This window comes from Diadema antillarum, unplaced genomic scaffold (genome assembly GCF_040938485.1).
Source record: "Diadema antillarum isolate AM-2024a unplaced genomic scaffold, OU_Dant_1.0 seq00000205_RagTag, whole genome shotgun sequence".
Lineage (NCBI taxonomy): Eukaryota > Metazoa > Echinodermata > Echinoidea > Diadematoida > Diadematidae > Diadema > Diadema antillarum.
Window position 1 is genome coordinate 2,563,220 of NW_027271264.1, and position 20,935 is coordinate 2,584,154.

The following is a 20,935-nucleotide window of genomic DNA, read 5'->3' on the forward strand; positions in this document are numbered from 1 at the left end:
TTAGTTTTTGAAAATATGTTTAATAAGAATAAAAATATTCATAAATACCCCACTCGTCAAACAGATGAATATCATTTGCCCCTTACCCGAACTCTATTTACAAAATCCACGTTTATCTACAGTGGCCCAAAATTTTGGAATTCCCTTGAGAAAAATATAAAAGATTCCATTAGTTTGAAATCATTCTCTAGTAATTTAAAGAAATATTTGATTAGCTCATATGTACCCCATGATTAGTTTGACTGTTTGGAATTGTTGTTCTTTTTTCTTCACCCTGCATCGAGAATGTTGACCTGCCCTTCGCTCTCTCTACTCCCCCTCTCCCCCTCCCGCCCTCTCTTTCCCTACTCTCTTCTGTGTGTGCACAATGTATGTGGATGCATACATGTGTGTGTACGTGCGTGTGTGTGCGTATGTGTATGTGGGTAAGTGTGTATGCTTGTGTGTATGTGTGTGTATGTGTATGTGTATGTGTATGTGTATGTGTATGTGTATGTGTATGTGTATGTCTATGTGTATGTGTATACATGTGAAAGCGTATACTCCATGTAACCATCCGATTCGATTGAATGAAAACTGTATACTTTCAATGATTAGCTTGTACGGTACATGTATCGTTGTATTGTGTTATAAAGTCATATATAATTAATGTATTGTAGTAATGTAACGTAAGTGAGGGGACTGCAATCTACAAGTTCGCTTTTTAGCAGCCCCTCAATTTCCATTTCCATGAAGTTCTTTTAAGAACCAATATGTATTATTATGTTCCAATATATGTAATCATGTCAAAGTGTATTACCTGTGTTTGATTGGAAATGAAAATAAAAAAACATGCATGTGAACATGCATGTGTGAAATGAAATGAAATGAAATAAATGAAAAAAGAAGAAGGTATGTCATATAAAGTCATAATAAAGAATGCGTCACACTGGTCTTGGCTTTTGGAACATTTTAGTTTCCAGTAAATGTAATACCCAACTTAATGATATTTCTAAAAGACGATATAAAAGAATGTTGATTAGTACGCACTGATAAATTTGGTTCGTCTCTGTTATATGAATACATAGGCCTTTCACTCTTATCTTTATGTGCAACAGTACAAGCCTTTGTGGGATTTCTACGCACATACTTTTTTTCCGATCATTAACCCACACAAAACTTTGATATCGAGCTTGTAATCTTTATGTACCTTTTGTTAGATTATCTGTTTTCCTTTTATTTTTTTGTCATAATCTCGCTTTGTTCCTTCAATGTTTGCACTGTTTTATATCAAATTTTGTAATTGCTTATTATACACACTTATTTTTAGATATATAATGAGGTGAAGATAAAGCCTGAATTAAATTGAATATGTTTCTTATAGAATTGTGCTAATTTATTTCTATTTTTCTATGAATTGTACCCCAAGAATGCTTTCCTTTCCTTTCCTTTCCTTTGATTTCATTTATTTCATTTCCAACAAAGTCTGAACACGGCGTGATATTTGTTAATACATGTACCTGGTTACACAAAATCAAATCTCTGTATAAATATTGTGTAATTATTGTAATTAATCTTACCATCATTGTGATCATTATTATAATCATTATCATCATGATCCTAATTTTTATCAGCAAGTCCAAATAGGAAGAAATATTCATTAGTATCTTCTTGTACTTAAAAAATGTACCCGTCTCTCTCACTCGTTGCCTGTTAACTCCTCAAGTTTCCAATAATCACTTTCCCGTTTGAGTAGTATATAATGGTGTCAGGGTTAATTCCCGCCTGCTTTGATAGTTAAACTTCAAACTCGCTGTGCCCAGTACCATATGAAGTTCATTCCTATACTTCAGCATTTTATCTTTATATCATCATATCAAGTTATACAGCATAAACGAATCAGCTTTTGCTGGTACTCACAGTTTAGGCCTATCGTTTAAACAGACTATTCCCTGTAGATGTTTTTCCTCCTTTCTCTATACCGCTTTATGTCAAACGCATATGGGTTTGATGTTTAGAGACATGGCTTGTATTTCCGTCGCCTACATGTTCTCTTGACCCAATGCATGTTCTAAAGGAAATGAAAAAATCCGTCATGTTAATGAAGGGTTTACGATGCAGGGCCCCAGAAAAAAGGGGCATGTACCGTGAACAAAGTGTAAAAGTTTAAAATATCCTGACTATGAACTTTTGTTATTGTTTCTCTCCGTGTGTAACATCACCCCCCCCCCTCCCCAAGCTGAGTTGACCGACCATTTTCAAAGATATCCCATTGTTGTGAAGTCAGGTTTTCAGCGATCTCGTGTCTGTACCGAGTTGAAGTGGGAAGTGATTGGAGAAACAGACGCTAAGCGCCACATCACCTCAAGGCAGAGGCTGCAGCTATACAGAGAATGTAGAAGGCTTTTAAGCGCGGGAACGTCCGCACCTCGACGTCTTGCGTGTACGCATCTTTGCGTAGCGTTGCCCGCACTCCAACCCCGCACGTCCCGGTGAGTGAGAAGGGACCGAAGCGGTGTATCGTATGGCACGGCCCGGCGGAAACCATCGAGCCCTGGGACGTTTCCAATTCACCGCTCTCCTGCTTAGCCGTAATGAAGCTCAACCGACCGTGGCTGATCGCTTTTGGCCTCTAGCGAAAGTCGTCAGGGGCGGCATTTTCCTTCTCGAGACCGCTTAAGTCGTGCTTCCTCTCCCTAAAAAGAAAAGAAGACGAGAATAATGTCTCACAGAAGTTTCCAAGCGCTACATCCACTGGGAGCTGGGATTCCTACCTCACTGCCGTAGATAGGACGCTGAGTTGATTTCTTCTGATATTCTTTTCTTCTTCGTCTGTCTTTTCCTCTTTCAGAGACGACCTCTGGCATTGCACGCGCGCGACCACCGCGCCAAGAGATCTACGTGCGGTTTGAGAGAACAGCGTCAGTTTCAGCCGCCGCGTGCAACAAGTGCGTCCGCGGCGTGTTTACGGACTGCCGTTCCAACTTGCCCTACACCAACAACTGCAAGCGTCGATAAACTGTAACCGAACTCCGCAGCAATCAAAGTGGAACTCGCAGACAAGTCATCGCGGGAAGCGCAGATCGTTTGGGTTGACGACAGACCACGCTGTAGATCATGGGCAGGCTGAGAATTCTGGCGTGGAGCAAGATAGAAAGAAGGCAGAACGCTAAATTAGCATGCCAAGTGAAGTTGAGATGGAAACCAAATCCTCCTTCACGCGCAATGCGCGAGGAAACGGAACGATCGTTTTTAGAAACCTGCGAAAGTTCATTGACCATTTCATAACACCTATTCGCGCGAACTACCGTGCGAATGTTTTGACTATAATATCACACTGTTTTCCAGACATCGGCGTGGCTTTAAGCTGTGCCAAAGCGTGTACATAATTATACCTGCATAATGAAGTTAGAGTTAATTTGATTAGGCGCATATTCGAATGCGTTCACAAGTCTTTAAGAAGTGACCCTTACAAGCACGTCACTTGGTTATTCTTTTGTTGTTCAATATCTTTCTTAGCAATTTAATGTATAGTTAGACTTGTTATTGCTGCAATTGACGCAGTGACGGTTTTTATGAAATAAAATAAAAAAGAGTAATAAAATTGTAACCAATTTCTGATCCATCTTCCGGTGTGCGTTGCACTTTTTTATTTTGTTGTTGTTTTAGTGTGAGAGAGACTCTGCAGTGATGTCATAATAAAATTTTGTATTCCGCACGATTTTACGAACGTGTAGTCTGTGGAAAAGTACGGGTAGTGTCAGGCTCTTTTATTAAACTGTTCATGTTAGATATCAAGATGAGAAATGTAATGGTGGTGCTAGGAAAAGTAACCGGCTCGATGTTACGAAAGCTTAAAGTGTAATTCCACGCCATTTTGAAGTTGATATTAGTGATGTAGTGAAAAAATGAATCAAATGGAAGAAATTAAGAGTTTGGATGCAAAAACAGCTAAACGTCATTTTCATTTTAGTTTGAACGTAAGGTCATCTCAGAGAAAATGAAGTTTTTCTTACTACACTGCACTCGTTACATGAATATTTTTAAAGATGTAGCCTAATCAAATTATCACATATAATATTATCATAATTTGCTTTTTTTAAAATTAGATTAAATCTGAAATGTTTCAAATTGATGGAAAATCGATACACAGTCTTAAAGATTTCTATCAACATCGAACTCAACAGATGAATATTAATGGATCTTAACGTTCCGTATGATTTCACGAAACGTGTTATTGGTTGCACCCAATATTCATATCACTATAAGCTGAAGTCTCGTCATCACCTTCCGACTATCCCATTGGTTTGTGCAAAGAGAACAAGAGGAAATTATGGGGCTTATGACGTCACTATATAGTCACCGTTGCCAACAACAACAAAGCTGATGAGAAGGATTCTTTCTGATTGGAATTCAAAAAGACAAATTTTGTGAAGATTTGTATGAAGGTCCAATCGAGATCACTGTTATGTAAACACAATCTTAATCCATAGTTTTCAGTTTTCAGGTCTTTTTGTGTTTTTATTCAGAAGTCTACCATCTTGTTTGTCTGAGTATATTGTAATTTTCAAAGCCAACTTGAATGTGCGAATAAAACTGCACCTTATGGAGGATAACAGTTCATTATCCATACCTATGATCTGCTAAATTACACTGAGAATATCTAGCAAGTATGCGTTACTGATGTAGAATGATAATTCTTGTCTTTAACCCAGTTTTCACATTATATTGTGGTTGCCTTCGAGACAGTCTCTGTAATTTGTTTTAAAGCCATGTTGTATGTTTAAAACGAGTACCAGCTAATATTTTAAATAGTTTTTAACAGGACAATTAAAGCAACCTATGACTATGATACCCCGATAATGTCGCAGACAATATTAGAGCAGCAGATGTAAGAAATGAGGCAATCAATGTGTAATTCATTTTAATAATGGTAAAGTTTATATGTACGGAGCCGAAAAAAAAATATGAAGAAGAAGAAGAGTAGATGAAAAAGAAGATGATCTTAGTAAGGCTATTTGTATAAACAATAGAGATTATTTATGAATATAAGGACAGAGGTGTTAGAAATTGTAATTGTAATATTTGATTTTTGTTTTGTTAATGGTAAAGGTTAACTTTACTCTGCAAAAGTTCATATTTCTTTATGGTTTTAATTCATGCTGATGCTTGCAAGAAGTCCGCAATTCAGTCTGCGGGCTGCAAAGGATGTTATTCAATAAATACCTTTCAATACCTTTCAATATAATCGAAGTATCATATAATATCATATCACTCTGGATAAAACATCAACCTGTTCATAAGACGTTCAGGCAGGATGGGATTCAAGGTCAGAATCCCTCTTGTTAAGAGTCCCATGCCTTATTTACTAAGCTGCGTCTCTGCTCTCATGTTTCTTTTTTTTTTGTCACAACAATCATGTGAATATGTTGTAACTATTTTTCTTTATTTATTTTGCTTTGATATTTGCATTCAAATTTAAATACTCTTTTTTTTTCCTGCAAAGTCACTTTCAAATAGGGGAAATAAATTTAGGAATGCAAAGATTTTTGTTTCGAATTGTAAATGGGGTGCCGTAAGAGACTCGTTTAGGGATGGGGTTGAAGTTGAAGAAATGTTTGTAATGTTGCCACACATTTTCTTCCCCCTCCCTCTCTCTCTCACCTGCCTCCATGTCCCTCCCTCTCCAGGGCAACAATCTGGTTTCCATGTATTATTCTTAAATTGTTCCGTTTGTGTCAAGTCAAAATGAACTCGCATCAGTTGCTTGGGTTCGTAGAGGACTATGAACCATTGATTTCTTATGTTATTTCTTCAAGAAGCCCAAAAATCTGTAAATAATCATACAGCACGAAAATACTTCTACTATATAATATACTATTATATTAGAGTATATTATTATAGTAGCTGCGCAATATAAATGTCCTTTATTGTTATTACTATGTTTTAAAAGCCATCGTTTTTCGCTCATTTGGATGGATTATTTTCCCCTTGTTGATCGTGTCTAGTCACCCCATACGCTCATGAAAACTAGTAGGCCTACATGACTTAATAGACATATGGGTTGAGTGAATGCAGCAATATTAGTAGAACACATCAGAGAGAGTTTGAGGAAAATCGAACAATGCGTTCAAAAGTCATGAATTTTTGAAGTTTCTGTCCTGTCACGGCTGGATGAGAAGACTACTATAGCTTGTGATGTCATATGAGTATTGTGTACAACGATATAAAGAAAGTATAAAGACAATTCAACATAATAAATTATTTTCACTTTTCTCGCATAACAAAGGAACACTCGACTTCTCTCTTTCAGAAGGCAAGGTGAATAATATTACCCTTAACATATGTGTGTAAAAAGTTGAGGAAATGTGCACTTTATTCAAAAAGTAAAGTTTTGTAAAATTCTCTTTTTATTTTCCTTATAATGTTCTACGCATGTGACATCATACACTTTAGTAGTCTTCTCATCCAGCGGTGATTGCGCAGATACTTTAAAAATTCATAACTTTTGAACGGACTGTCCGATTTTCCCCAAACATTCACTGATGACATAGTTGCATTCACTCTATCCACATCTTCATGAAGGTGGACTTGTCCTTTAAATTGTTCTCGCGAGTTGCATTTGATATAGCTGCGACCTATAAAACTAAGTCTGAAATCTAAATGTCAATTGAAGAGAAAAAAAAACCAACACTTTGTCTTAAAGGTAATGTTTACTTTTGGGAGCAGTAGTTTCAAAAATGTCCGAGTTATCACATTGATGCACATGTGTAGGTCAGTTGTATCACAAAACAGCTTACCATGTAAAAATTTCGCAATAAAACATAGAATATAAGGAGATATCACTATTTTTCTAAATAAACCATATTCTGTAGACGGTTTATTCTAGAAACAATCTTATTTCAACTATTGTTCACATTTTGTATATTTAACAATACTTGACATTGATTATACGGATTGACATATTTAGTTTGGTTGTTTCTATCCCTAACTCACATTTTAGAACCATTTTGAAGCAGTACAGCTGGGTTTTTGTTTCATCTGCAAATGCCTTTAATCAAGGAGCCTTTAATCAACACTACAGTCTTAAAGACACAGACACAGACACACATACACATACACACCATCACACACACACACACACACACACACACACACACACACACACACACATAAATCAGGAACCTTCGGTCTATTGGTTTGTAAACATTTAATACTATAATGGAGAGATATACACGCGGCATAACCACTATACACGCACTTAGGTTTGAGAACTCTTACAGGATTAGATAATAAATTGTCTATTGATGTTTATTTGTCATTCTGTGGTGTGATTTCTGGTAGTTTTCCATACATGTTTTTTTCGGTTCATTTTTCTTTAAGTCCTCGTTTCAATATTACTATAGTAGTCAAGCTTTTTGTTTGTACGCACTAGCTACGAGGACTATGGTCGTGTTCTATTCAGTCATTTTTTTTTTCTCCACTGAGCAAAAGTCACCATGTGGGGGCGCGATGTGCCGACATGCCTGGAAAAGGTAGGTTAGATTGCTTCGTAGAGTTTTTTTTTTTCTTTTCATTATTATCATACATATCTGTCTGCGTGATTGCAAAGAAAGAAGTACATCCACGGATGATTCCATCTCGGTGTCAAATACACTGCCTGTTGTAGAAATGGTGTAAGGTCTCATCATACTAATTGAGTGTTTTAGGGTGTTGTGGTTTTTTTTTTCAATTTGCGGTTGAATCAGTCGACTGTGTGCTCGTGTAGTGTTACCAGCATAATTTTATTACATACATAGTATATTTTAGTATGTGTTGGTTTGTTTGGGTCGTTTTTTTTTCTTCTTACTTTGTAACAATTTCACAATCAACTGAAAAAAAAAAAGGTTACACGATTTTTGTGTGAAAGAAGGGATTAGACAAGACTTAGACCGAATTTTTGAACACAGAGTAATACGTATGATATTCAGTTCCTTTCAGTTTCAGTACTTTCAAACACAATTCAAAAATATGAAAAAAAAAAACCTGAAGTGATTCAGTGTCATCCAATGACTGTCAAAAGAACATGAATTAAGATATGATAAAGAAATTAATCATTATTCAAATAATCGCGTTTCTATAGACGATGCAACGAACCTATATGCCATGCAAATGCATGTTGACTTGTGTGGATTTGTATTACCGTAATCGCTTTCACAAAGCCAATTGAATATCTTCATATTTGTTATATATGTTGTTATTTTTACTGTTATTTTTCTTCATTCTTTTTTGGAAACGCCAATGAAAATCGTCCTAACCAAGATTCTGTTGATTGACGCATCGTATGCCATTGACAGTTAAACTACTGATATGATCAACAAAAACACTGGAATGACGCCTGTCCGGAGATCAGGAGGTCGTAGGTTCGATTCCTGCTCGAGTACGTACGTCCATGATTTCTTTTATCATAGCTACTACTAAAACACTGATCAATTCAGTGCTTATCTACATCGATGTCAAGAGGGCAATTTGTCAATTAGTTGCAAAGGAATTGATTCTTTTCTTTTTCAATTGGTCAAAAGCTATATGTTTAAATACCGCATTCAATATGAACCTTCTAAAGAAAAAAAAAGGACTTAAGGACTCTTTTCTGAAGCACTTTCTAGGAAAGCTGATCACATGATTGACTCCAAGTTGTTACAAACTGCTGCCAAGCCAAATATGCTCCAATAAATTTCATTTACGGTTCAGAGGTATTTTAACGAGTTAATTTTTTTATTCTGCATCATGATCCCCTATGACTTTACATCGATGTACATACGAAGTACATACCATTGTAAACATACTCTGTTTCTACTATTGTAAGTGATCACGGACATATTCTTTTATGACTTTTGGTGTCATTTTTTAGTTTAGGATTTCTTTCAATTCTTCCTTGCATCGAGTACCCTTGTAATAATGCAATCGATTTTTGCTTTGCTTTGCTTGGCTTGGTTTCCTTATTTATATCTATTTTCAAGCTCTAGGCTGAGTATTCTGACTTTCACCATAATTCCATAATCAACCCCTTTTTTTCTTTTATTTAATTCAAAACGATTATTGTTTTAAGTTTCACCTGACAATCATATCATTATAAATATTGCTGGTATCAAAATTTTATTCTGCTCGACTGTATTTGTTTTTGCTTTTTATTGAGCGTTTTTAAGTCTAGTAAATGAGGAACGTGGTGCAATTCCATATACTCGTGATTGACTATATATCTCCTTCCACTATGTAGTTTTACATTTTAAGGCCTGTCAGGAATATCTGTTTATGCACACAACTGATGGTAACTTAATTACCATAATTTGCATCATGGCATAAATTCATTCTCTCTACATTTTATATCATAAACTGTATTCCTATGTTTTGTACTCACATATTACTAATTAGGTATAACGATGGATCAGTTATATATGTGAAGAGCAGAAACGCAATAAATGGATTTGTGGAGTAAGATGTAAGACGACGAAGTTTCTCCATATTGTATCCGAAAGTGTTCGAGAAAGTTATTGCGTGAGCTTTTTACATGCCTGCCTCATAATTCCTGAAACGTGTCTTTATGTACAAGCTGTAGGTTTTCTTTCGAATCCCATTTCATGTCGAAAGTTCACAAAGCTAAACGAAACTTACTTGGCTTAATAGATAGTAAGAAACTTACTTGGCCTATAGACAATAAGAAACTTACTTGGCCTCACAGATAGTAAGAAACTTGGCCTAATAGATAGTAAGAAACTTGCTGGTTATCCTATAAAGGGATCGTATAGTTTTGGTTGAGACCTAATTTCAGGTTTCTGACATTTTTTGGTGAGATAATAAGGAACCTCTTATGAAATATGAAAGGGCATGTAATTCCATGAGGAATTCAACGTTTAATTGATGAAAATTGGTTTTGAAATGGCTGAGATATCGAAACAGAGCGATTCTAATAAAGTATGGGACCCACACTTTTATTACGATCGCTTTGTTTTACTTTGTTTTTGGATGTTTCAGTCATTCCAAACCTGATTTTCAACAAATAAACTTTGAATTCCTCTTAAAATGGTATGCTCTGTACTATTTCATAAGTGTTTTCTTGGTATCTCGCAAAAAGTTAAAAGCCCAATTCTCATCTCCACCAATACTGTACTATCCCTTTAACCATTTGATACTGTTTGCTCAGCTCCAGTGTATCAAGGTTCTGTGCAGCAGAAACCCGTTTTCATGCAGCCTCTCTTTAAACCGTACTGTTTGATGTTTTTGTTTTTTTTTTCCACAAAGAGCATAATCTGTTGCAAACTCCTCTTTGCCATAGAATTCCAGATCACTAACTATTTGATGACGGCGATGAAACGGCGATGTTTCTTCTAATTCGGTTGTTTTGGCTGCAGAAAAATCTTATGGCTTTCGTGTCATGTTTCACATAATACTGTTTGTCTCTATTAAAACGAAAGCAGTTTATGGAGACCATGTGATTAACATAAAGGAAAGCGATAAACTCTCAAGTAGTACTCATTTTCATTGCCAATGTGTGTTGGTGAACTGTCTGTCCTTATCTCTTACTCCTTATCAAAATATGAAACCACCATTGATAATAAAGTGGATAACATATCATGAAAAATAAACTAATTGCAAAGGATGTCTTACGATGAGGACAGGTATATCAGCCATGTCGTGTATCTGCAAAGCGAGAAATGTGTTTTGGGGAGAGAAGTACCATTGTTGTTTCGACACGCTTCAAGAGGTTGTCATCCACTAGTTTTTCACCGTGCAATTCCCTCATGTCGGGCGCTGACTGGCGGTGAAAGAGAGATCGGTGGAGAGAGTGAGAGAGAGTGAGAGAGAGATGGGAATGAAACAGAACTGTCCTATTTGTGCGAAATGAAGATGGAAATGTATTTAGTTGAATGCCAATAGTTTATAGATGTGATGTGGCTCGGAGATTCCCACTCTCCCCCCGCGGGACGATTGTGACTTCTACCGAGACTTTTCCTGTCAGGTGTTTCAAAAATCAGATTTTCAGATACCGCGGAAATACGCATGACGTCACGGTCTATTCCAGTTCCCATTGGACGGCGCGTTCATCGACTCCGGCCCAACGTTGTCTACGCCAGATGGAGGGGTAGGGTGTTGGGATCTTGGTTTCTAACGAGGGAGGTGATTTGTCCATTTCCATCGGCGCTGCGATCCATACAAACTTTCGCGTTTATTACTTTTTTTGTCCTGCGTCTCTATCTCTCGCCGTCACCCCACTCCCCGTCCATTTTTTCTCACTTTCTCTATCCCTCTCTCTCCCCTTCTGCCATGCACCTTAGGTAAGGTTGGACCGACATTTAAAACAAATACAGCTCAAGTCTAATTTCGAGTATTTTGGCACGGACCGCACAGAGCGGACTCTATTCTTAAGACGGTGATTGGTGTGTGTGTATGTGTGTGTAGTCCTGGTGTCACACAACTTATCACTTATTCTTCTTCAACGCCTACTCACCCTTTCTGGTGTGACTCTGTCGTCTTTAATTCAGTGCGGAATATTTCGAACTATCAAGATTTGCCGACATCGATAACCCAACCACCACATTATCTCTATACTATAGTATCACATCAAAATTTGGCGTGAAGTTTCAATTTTCATCGCTGCAAGTTTCCTTCGAATCGGCGACGAAGAGACTCTAACTAGAAGAGTTTTGGAAAGGTAACCATCTCGTCCCGAGGAACAGGCGGGTGGTTGCCATCATGTCAGCCTTATCTCTCGGCGGCCGCGAGCAGCGATCACCGACCCCGCTGGGCATTCCCCACGTACCACGATCGCATCCCGGCAATGAGCTCGCCGTCAAGACGCGATTCACGGACTTCTTTATCGAGACGATCCTCGGACCGGAATTCGGAGGCTCGAAGAAGACGAGCAAGAGCCATCGGCAGGACGATGATTCAGACGTCGGTCCACCCGACAGGGGGCACGGCGCCAAGATCGCCGCCGAAGCACACCCGCTGGGCGGCGGGGAGAACGCGTCTCCCAAGATTGCAGCGACCCAGTGGCCCGCGTGGGTGTACTGCACACGCTACTCAGACAGACCGTCTTCAGGTAAACTATCTTTCTCTAGTGAGACTGTTACATATTTTACAATGAATGCTGTCTTTTCTACTTACTACCAGATTAATCACGTGAGTTTAACAATGTCAACAAATTTTCTATCACGATTATGTGCTTCTCTAATGTGTCATATGTGTTGTGAAATGCTCAACAGAACATCGTTCTACCACAGTCATGTTTCGGCTGTTGGACCCACGCATTAAGTCTGACAGTGGGTGTCATTCCAAGAACCAATACCGCGTTGCAGTAATGCTGAAGAAACAGTCGTATTTCTTTTGCGTTGTGTTTACAGTCTTTCTTGTCCTTTTTTCCGTTACAGAGATAGTTCACTATTTTCCCGATACTTATCATGACACATTCTGTTACTCAACCAACATTTACAAAAGCCAACTGTACTAGTTACTTTTCCATCAGAGCAAGTTAAGTGATGGTGCGTGAACCGCGAAACCGTGGTTCACATACCATCGCTGTACGTCAATATTGATACAAACGTGACTGTCAATCAGACACATTTACAGATATATCATTAATTGTTAGGGCGTGTAATTCTTAAGGAGTTATCAACGGCCAAATCTTCTTTTGATTGTCTTAACATCCAAGCAAATGATGGATTCGAATTCCGTCTTCAATTTCTTTTTCTCTGATTGTGTCGATACTAATTATTGAACCATTGACCCAAAGGGCATATCTCTGATAAGCAAAATATATCATCCATCTGACAAGCGGGAAAAATATATACATATATATATATGTATTTTTAAAATTTTTTTTTTGAGCTTCCACTTCTCAAAATTTTGATAAAACGTTGCAATGATCTGCAGAATTATGGGTTATTTTCAAATCAAGGAATTTATGACAAGCCGAAGCTATTTTCATCTTCTCAGTGAACATGATGAAAGGCTGATGCATTATCGGAGTGTTTAATCTTGCCAAAATATTTGAACTTACAAGATTATCAACCTAGTAAGCCTTTTCTTTATTATTTTCTATATCATTCGGAAGAAAGTAAGTTCAATTATCATTGATTGTTTATGCAGGTTAGTAAAGGGAATGGGCCGATTTCTTGTTAATTGATGAATGCATTACGTTAACATTGTTAACGTGAAATATTGATTAACATTGCCAGATATAAATTAACATCACTAAAAAAAGTTTGCTGCCATGTCTTGCTGTAAAGTACAGCAGATAATCAATTTTACTTCACTGTCCCTATAATTAGGTATGGTTTGTAGGATAAGCAGAAAATACTTTGAGCAATGGATGTAAGGTGAAAAATGTTCCAGCCCCGCTTCCTATGGGATTATCATAATGAACCTAGACATCAGACACAGATGAAAAAAAAAAAAAACTATTACCGGTGTACGTAAATTTGAATCCCCTTTATTTTTTCAACGTGTATTTTCAACAATTTTGCTTTCACTGCGCTACACGATGTATTATGTGTTATGACTACTCTGTACGCTATGTATGTGTAGCACACCTCTGCCTTAACGGAAGTGGACCAATGGAAGCTTAACGTTCTCTTTTTGTGGTAATAATGACATGATAGCAACAGCAGTACGTTGGCAAGGTGTAGAGCCGCAATCGCATTTGTTTTACCTGACTCTATGCGACACAAATCAGCAAACGTTCTGAGGCAATATTTCCGTCTCTTCCCTCGAAAGTTCCCGTGTGATATACCGCTATTATACGGCCGAATATACTTGCATTGTGAGTGGCAGATGAGAAACACGTGTCGAATCAGCCGCGAAGAGTAGCGAGACACGATCTTCCTGTAGTTTGTGTCTATCATTTCGATATTTTTTTTTCTTTTTGCTCTTCGCGATGGCGGAGGGGAAAAATGGCGCGTGATTTTTTCCCCCTTTCTCCCAGCGACCGACGACCTAATTCAATAATCCATTCTCACCGCATAACTTCCTTAAAATGTGGCCATCATTTTCGAATTTTCCTTTGCCACTTTTAGCGTGTATATCCTTTCATTTCATTGGTGTTTGGTTGGTTTGTTTTCTATCAATTTGTCTATAAAGGAGTATTTTACGTTTCGGGGTGAACTTCTGACCTTATGGCGAGTTCACCTGCTGAAAACTATGACTTTGTGTGGGCGTATTTGATAAATTTATTCACACATTTCATTTTTCATTTGTCTTTTTATCTGCAAGTTTTATTTCCACTACTTCACTCTTGTGTCTGTGTAATCTTTAGAAATGATCGTTGATTATAGGGTGATTTCTGTACGTGCGATTCAAAACAAAAGCGTCCAAGGACAAAATGCGGTCAAAGGTTAAACAATTTGGCTCACTACAAGCTTTGATGTCTTTTGTGGTCATAAAAACGTGTAATGGAAAGCGTGCGCATTTATTTCTTGTTGACAGGGGAAATCTTTCTGAAAAAACCCTTAAATTGCAACAACTTCCAACACTGACATGGGTAAATGAGCAGCAGAGAGGTTCAGGTTCAGGTTCAGGTTCAATGACATCTATTTCCAGCAAAATCAAATAACTGTAAGTACAAGTACAAGTAACATACGATCAATTTGAAAATGATAGTGGTGTTCGTGATAATAATGCTATCCCAGTTTATGTATTTCTTTCATGTTTATAATGCTGTCAACCTTATACCACGACTAGAAAAACCTGAATTTTCAAATCTGAAAAAGAGACATTGATGGCGACCGTTTTTATTATACCCCATGTTTTGAATAGGCCTATAATATGCTTAAAGGTTCTGTTTACCTTTGGGAGCAGTGATTAAAAAAATTTTTCAAGATATCACATTTGATGAATATGTGTAGGTCTGTTGTATCAAAACATATTACCATATAAATTTTTCGCAATAGAGCCTAAAATATAAGGAGATATCAGTATTTTTTTCTCAATCAACCATAACTGTAGACGGTTTATTCTGGAACATTTTTATTATTACTATTGTTCACATTTTGTGTATTGAACAATACTTAACATCGATTACAGGGATTCAAATTTTTACAGTGATTGTTTCTATCCCTATCTCAAATTTTAGAAGTATCTAAAAACACTAATGCTGGGTTTTTGTTTCATGTGCAAATGGTAAATTATGCCTTTAAGGTATACATGCCACAAACAAAATATGAAAATGATAACCAAAATGACCGGACATTGCTGACCCGAAACGCTCTATATGAAAACACATGATACAAGTATTCATGTCTGGAACAGGTGCACTGCCTTATGATGAATCTGTTTAGCCTAAAAAATAATGATAACCGCTATAAAATCGTCTCTGCATGCTTATTTGAAGACTGTCATACCGGAAACAAGTTTTGCCTATGGTTGAAAGGATCAGGTACTAGTATTGTCGAGAAGGTCAATGAGTTTTTAACCATTCAACTGAAGATCAAGGAGCCAAAATAATTCTTATGATGTAAGCAGAAAGCATCTTTTACATTCCTTACCCGGAAGTGTTTTTAATGTTTTCCGCAACCCGACCAAAGGAGGAAGAATATATCAAAAGGTGAGGGCATGGAAGGATGGTTAGATAGGTGTAATAGCTTATGCAGCATATGATTTAACATACATATGAATAAATATATCATTGTTTACACACTCACACGTAGAGAGAGTGTGTGTATACATATGCATATAGACCTACATATATATATGTATAATATCATGTATATTTATGTGTGAGTGTGTGTGTGTGTGTGTGTGTGTATGCCTTTATTAGTAGTATCTTATCACTATTCTCTCAGATTATGTTTGTATCCAATCTCAGTGCTGACAACACGTTTCTCTTCTCATTCTATTATTTCTTTGTTTTAGATATGTTTGTTTATTGCAATTTCGTTCTGCGGGCGATAAAAATGTTTGTTTTCTATGCCAGTTTTTTTGAAGTATGCATTACATCAATCTATAAATTGTCGGCATTTGAGTGCTACAGTAAGTCATCCCTTGTAGTGAAATTGATTACGGATATTTTTGAACTTTAACACATTTCGCGATGCCCGAGGAGGATAAGGCGACAATGGTCGAAATAATCAAATTTCACTGCATCCCGTACAAGCTCGACAACCCTCTGCTTGTGATATTGCGGGCAATGTGCGCTGTCGCTCGTGCGGTCCTTTCATCGCTTTACCGTCACGCCGTCACCTGCGTCGATCTACTCATCCTCTCCTTTTTTTTTCTTTTCTTTTTTTTTCTTTTTTTTTGGGTATACACTCCACCGTGAACCTTCACACACACACAGATAGATCCATATAGGGGAAAAAAAGAGCATGGAAGGGAGAGGGGGGTTTGTCATGTGTGATCGATCAGCAGTAGCATGGTAGCATGATAGAAAATCTCGCAAATGAGATTGTATTTGTTCTAGATCCCACAACAGGTACGTGGAGAAATCAAAGCGGAGATCGCCAAGCGCGTGATCTTCCCTGCCTGTCAGTCACGGGGGGCCCACGGTCGTCTCACCCCTCTCCACCTTGCTCACTCTCTCTCGATTCTTATTTCTCACTCCCTCAATTTCTCTGTCCTTTTTCTCTCGACTGACTGCTTGCGGTGGAAGCTTGAGTCTCCTGCCTTCAGCGTCGAGGAAAGGGGCCTGGCCTGGCGGCTGAGCATGATTAGCTGCGACAATCACGCGGTGTAAATGACTATTGACGCATCTGCTGCCGGCTACGTGAAGGGCAAAAGACGTGGGATTATACCCGCCAAGAAATCCTTTCCGCGTTTCCCGTTCTCTCCTCTCTACATCCCCACTCCCCCTCGTCCCCCCCCCCCCCCCCCCCCCCGCTTTCCCCTCCTCAGCCCTTGACTTTGTTATTTTTTCACAGAATGACAGAGCACGAAGGTGTGTAGATTTGTGTCAATTTCTCTCTGTTTTGAGATACAGGAGAGCGAACGAGCAGACTCTGAGGTTTGATGTACGCGTACCAATCGTGTAGAGTAGTGGGCTTTAAGTGGTCTGTATCAGGCGGGATTTCACCCCTTGTCAGCGTGCTACCCCGGTAGAAGATCCCGGTGATGAGGACTTAGCTTGAGCCTCTCGCTCTCCCAGCGATGACAAACCCTCTGTGTGCTCCTGTCAGACAAAGCCCCACGTCATTTACTATGTGTGTGAGTGTGTGTATGTGGTTTGATCATTCGTCACCGAGATGGTCAAATTCACAAAATGTCCGAGAAGTCGTATAGGCAGGTTCAAAAAATAGGTGATGAAAAGTCCCAATTTTAATAGTGGCGCTCGGCCGCAGCAGTTTAGCGACAGTGGCAGGGCATGCATGGCAAGACTCACACGCCCTCGACTCAGGCGGTTAGCTTTAGCTCTCAGAAGGGGTTACTCACAAACTCACTCATCGGAAGCCGAAGCGCTAACAGCGCAAAGTGCTGCCAATAAAGGAGAACAGACGCGAAGCAATCAAACTGTCGATTCTAGTCAACGTATTGGATGTCGTCGGGGGGGATAGCCATGCTCATACGCAGGCATCGTTGTACAACGCGTCAGCTGACTTTATGTAAAAAAAAAATGAATAAAATATAATAAAAAAAAATCCACAGCAATGTGTCCATTGTTCGGCGAGCGTTATTGCTCAATTTGTTTCTAATTCTGAAAAGTTGTCCCATAATTTAATTATTGCCTACCCATTCTCCCCCTTCTCCCCCTTCTCTCTCTCTCTCTCTCTTTCAATCTCCCTCTTCCTCTTGTATCAAGCAGTCTTCAGTAACAATGAGAGGATATTTGATATAAGAACTTTTTTATTTTCTTACTATTTAGTCTACTTCTCCTGATCTAGCTCTCTGCTTCTATGAATAGATGACGTGCTGATCTACGATGACCTCACATTAAATACGATGCTATGAGCTGCGCGGGGTGGTGTGCAAACACTACCATAGACATAGGTCCCAACATCAAGATGCGATAATGAGCGGGTAATGAAGTCATAATTGGATGATTCAAAAACTTCGTCAAGGGGGCTATAACAATTGAGAACGGTTATAACATTTTATGGGGGTGCATCTTTAAAGAACTTTCAAGAAAACTAATACTTGATAGCTATGATTTTTTCCCAAAAAATTGTTAGCGAGTGGACACTCGACACAGTACTAATTCTATGTAACACAGACCACCGGGGCTTTGTGGGAATAGTTTTGTCACGTACAGATGTCTAACGAAATTACGAGTTCCGTGTTCGAGATGCTTCGTTACAGCGCATGCAAGACCATGAAGAATGAGACAATTATGAATGGCAACATTGATTAAATTTTAATATCTTTAGTATTTAAACCAATATGCCGTATGCGTCTCGCCGGGGGGGTCATATTCTTTGTACGACAGAGAAAAGAAAACTTAAGAACTTAAATAAGGTGGAGGGGTGGCAACCGCAAGTGACAAGGTTAATAACAAAGTGCTTTTTGCTCATGTACATACAGTTTTGATTATCATGCTTTGTTACTTTGGAAAAAAAAAACTGTGTACGTGTATCTATGGCTCTGTGCATATAGGTATACACTTGTATGTGTGAATATTTTCTCTTTTTTTTCTGTTTGAATGCATTACTGGTGAAAAATTATACCCAGCCTTTTCACACTCAAGCTTTTCTCCTAAAAACTTTATGCTTCACAAGATACAGTTAATTTCCAGCTTATTCGGAAAACATATAATACGATTAATATGATACATACATATTGTCACTTCATGTGTATAAAATACCCCAAAGACAAACATTATCAACGCATTCATAACGACGAAATTAAAAACCTCAAATACCAACCTTTTACTCGCAATAGTCTCCAATTTTACTCTGATGTGTGTGATATGCAATAGCTTTGCGTGATTATGGGGCAATATCAATATCTAGAAAATCGTTAATGTTATATCACAGTTATTTTTTCTTTTAGCTCTCATTGGATCACATATCTAATTGTCATATATAGTTACCGTACGATTTCTTCCATTTAGACGCGAAACGTCAATTCGATAGCAGAAGAAATCAATCGAATCTTCGATCTTTATATTTCCAAATATTGTTTTCTTCCATGCCCAGCGTAATTCGCATTCATCCAAATTCCATCATTTTGCATAATTATTAAATGTCTATTACCAAATTAATTTTTATTGCGAGAAATAAGAAAAATAATCTGACAACAGTTGTGTGGAAATTCGATCAAACAGTTATATCTTCGTCCTTATCAACTTCATGATCATAATTCTTGCCATATCTTTCTATTCGCACGTTCACTCAATATAAGAAACACACACACACACATCGGAATCTATACGTATACCTGACGTCCTCCTGTAGTGTTTTTGCACCACTTTCAGGATTTGAACGACTCAGTTTTACCCTATCAATTTTTCCTGGTGATATATTATTTTCCCCTCAGAATGCACACACACACACTCAAACAAACACACACACGCACACACACATACACACACACACACACACACACATGAATAATGTCGACGTATCGCCATGTGCTGTGAATGTAAAGTCGTGTACTGTGCACTAAACACACTGAAAACAACTTAGTAGATTAGCAGGAAAATACTTAGATGTCCAACAGAAAATTGTCGATTTCCATAATGCATAGCACAGAACAAGACCGAATACCATTTCCTATCTCAATAACAGACAAAGAAAGGCAACTAAGAATTCGTGCAACTAAAAGTCAACCAACTGCTGGTATGTCGCTTATGAATGTAAAACGCAGGTTTTGTTACACGTAGCAAAGTGAGGACGATTCATTTCTAGACGATATTAAACATATCATCTTGTGTCTGTTGAGTCTTTCACACAGTTTCGTCAAAATTTGCTGGTTGGATATTCATATCATGTCTTCGCCCCATAACCCCATGTTATTTGTGTGTGTGTGTTTTTTTTTTTTGTGGGCAGAACTTTGACAAAATCTCTGTACATTGATCAGATAAAGATAACACAAAAACACGTCAATGATTCTTACCGTTACAGCTGATACAGGATGAATTAATGTCAAGTATCACATGTGAAATCGTTCTTCGACTGTGAGAATGATGAATAGCGTTTGTTACGATTATCTAACATTATCATGAATTCTTCGTTTTACCATAACTCTTTGTCTGTTCCAGTAAATAGACAGATTCTGTCTAAACTGTTACATCTTATCATAAGGACACATAATGGCCTAAATCTTAGGTAATTAAGCCTCATGAGTAAGGCATTAAAACAGTAGATGATGTATCGCCGTAAAAGCACTGGTAAAAGAGATAAGAGAAGTTGTAACAGAAAGGGTATAGTAGTACTACCATTAGTAGTTTAGTAGTAGCAGTAGAAGTAGTAGAAGTACTATAGTAGCGTTAGTAGTAGAGGTAGTAGCAGTGATAAATATAAGTCGTATTCGTGTGATTACTGATAAAAGACTTGGCAGTAGCTGTAACAGACAGGACAGTACTAGTGGCAGCAGTAACAGTAGTATAGCAGTAGTCATTGGTAATAGTAGTTGTAGTTGCAGTTAAGATAATTAGGGATTGTGGTGTATAATAATACTGACAGTAGTAGTAATATTATTAATGACAGAACTATTATAGACAGCGACTGTATAATGGACTCAGGTTCAAGAATGCTTCAAGTCCTTTTCATGGTATTAGTTAAAACATTAGCAGAAATCATTTTATCTTTTTTTCTAATGCCATTTCTTGTTCCTTTTCATTTTCTTTTCATTGTCAGGTATCCATCTATAGCTCATACAATGTAATAAGAGAGCGAGGTAGAATAAACAAATTCAAGAAATAAGGAGAAAGCAAATTAGCCACTGGAACACCAAACATGAACAAAAACATCTGCAGTTTATTGATAAAAGTATGTTTGGTGCGAACAAACACACACACACACACACACGCACACACACGCACACATATTAAGAT

At 37.9% G+C, this 20,935-nt stretch overlaps 2 protein-coding genes across 2 annotated transcripts in view; one reads left to right on the top strand and one right to left on the bottom strand.

The window, feature by feature from the left end:
- LOC139728946 (melatonin receptor type 1A-like) overlaps positions 1-2,527 on the bottom strand; it is a 55,276-nt gene extending 52,749 nt beyond the window's left edge. Inside the window, exon 1 of the mRNA XM_071639875.1 lies at positions 2,408-2,527. Within this exon, the coding sequence (XP_071495976.1) occupies positions 2,408-2,527 (120 nt within the window). The remainder of the gene's footprint in view (positions 1-2,407) is intronic.
- A 9,182-nt stretch (positions 2,528-11,709) lies between these two features.
- LOC139728947 (homeobox protein engrailed-like) overlaps positions 11,710-20,935 on the top strand; it is a 72,224-nt gene continuing 62,998 nt past the window's right edge. Inside the window, exon 1 of the mRNA XM_071639876.1 lies at positions 11,710-12,058. Within this exon, the coding sequence (XP_071495977.1) occupies positions 11,710-12,058 (349 nt within the window). The remainder of the gene's footprint in view (positions 12,059-20,935) is intronic.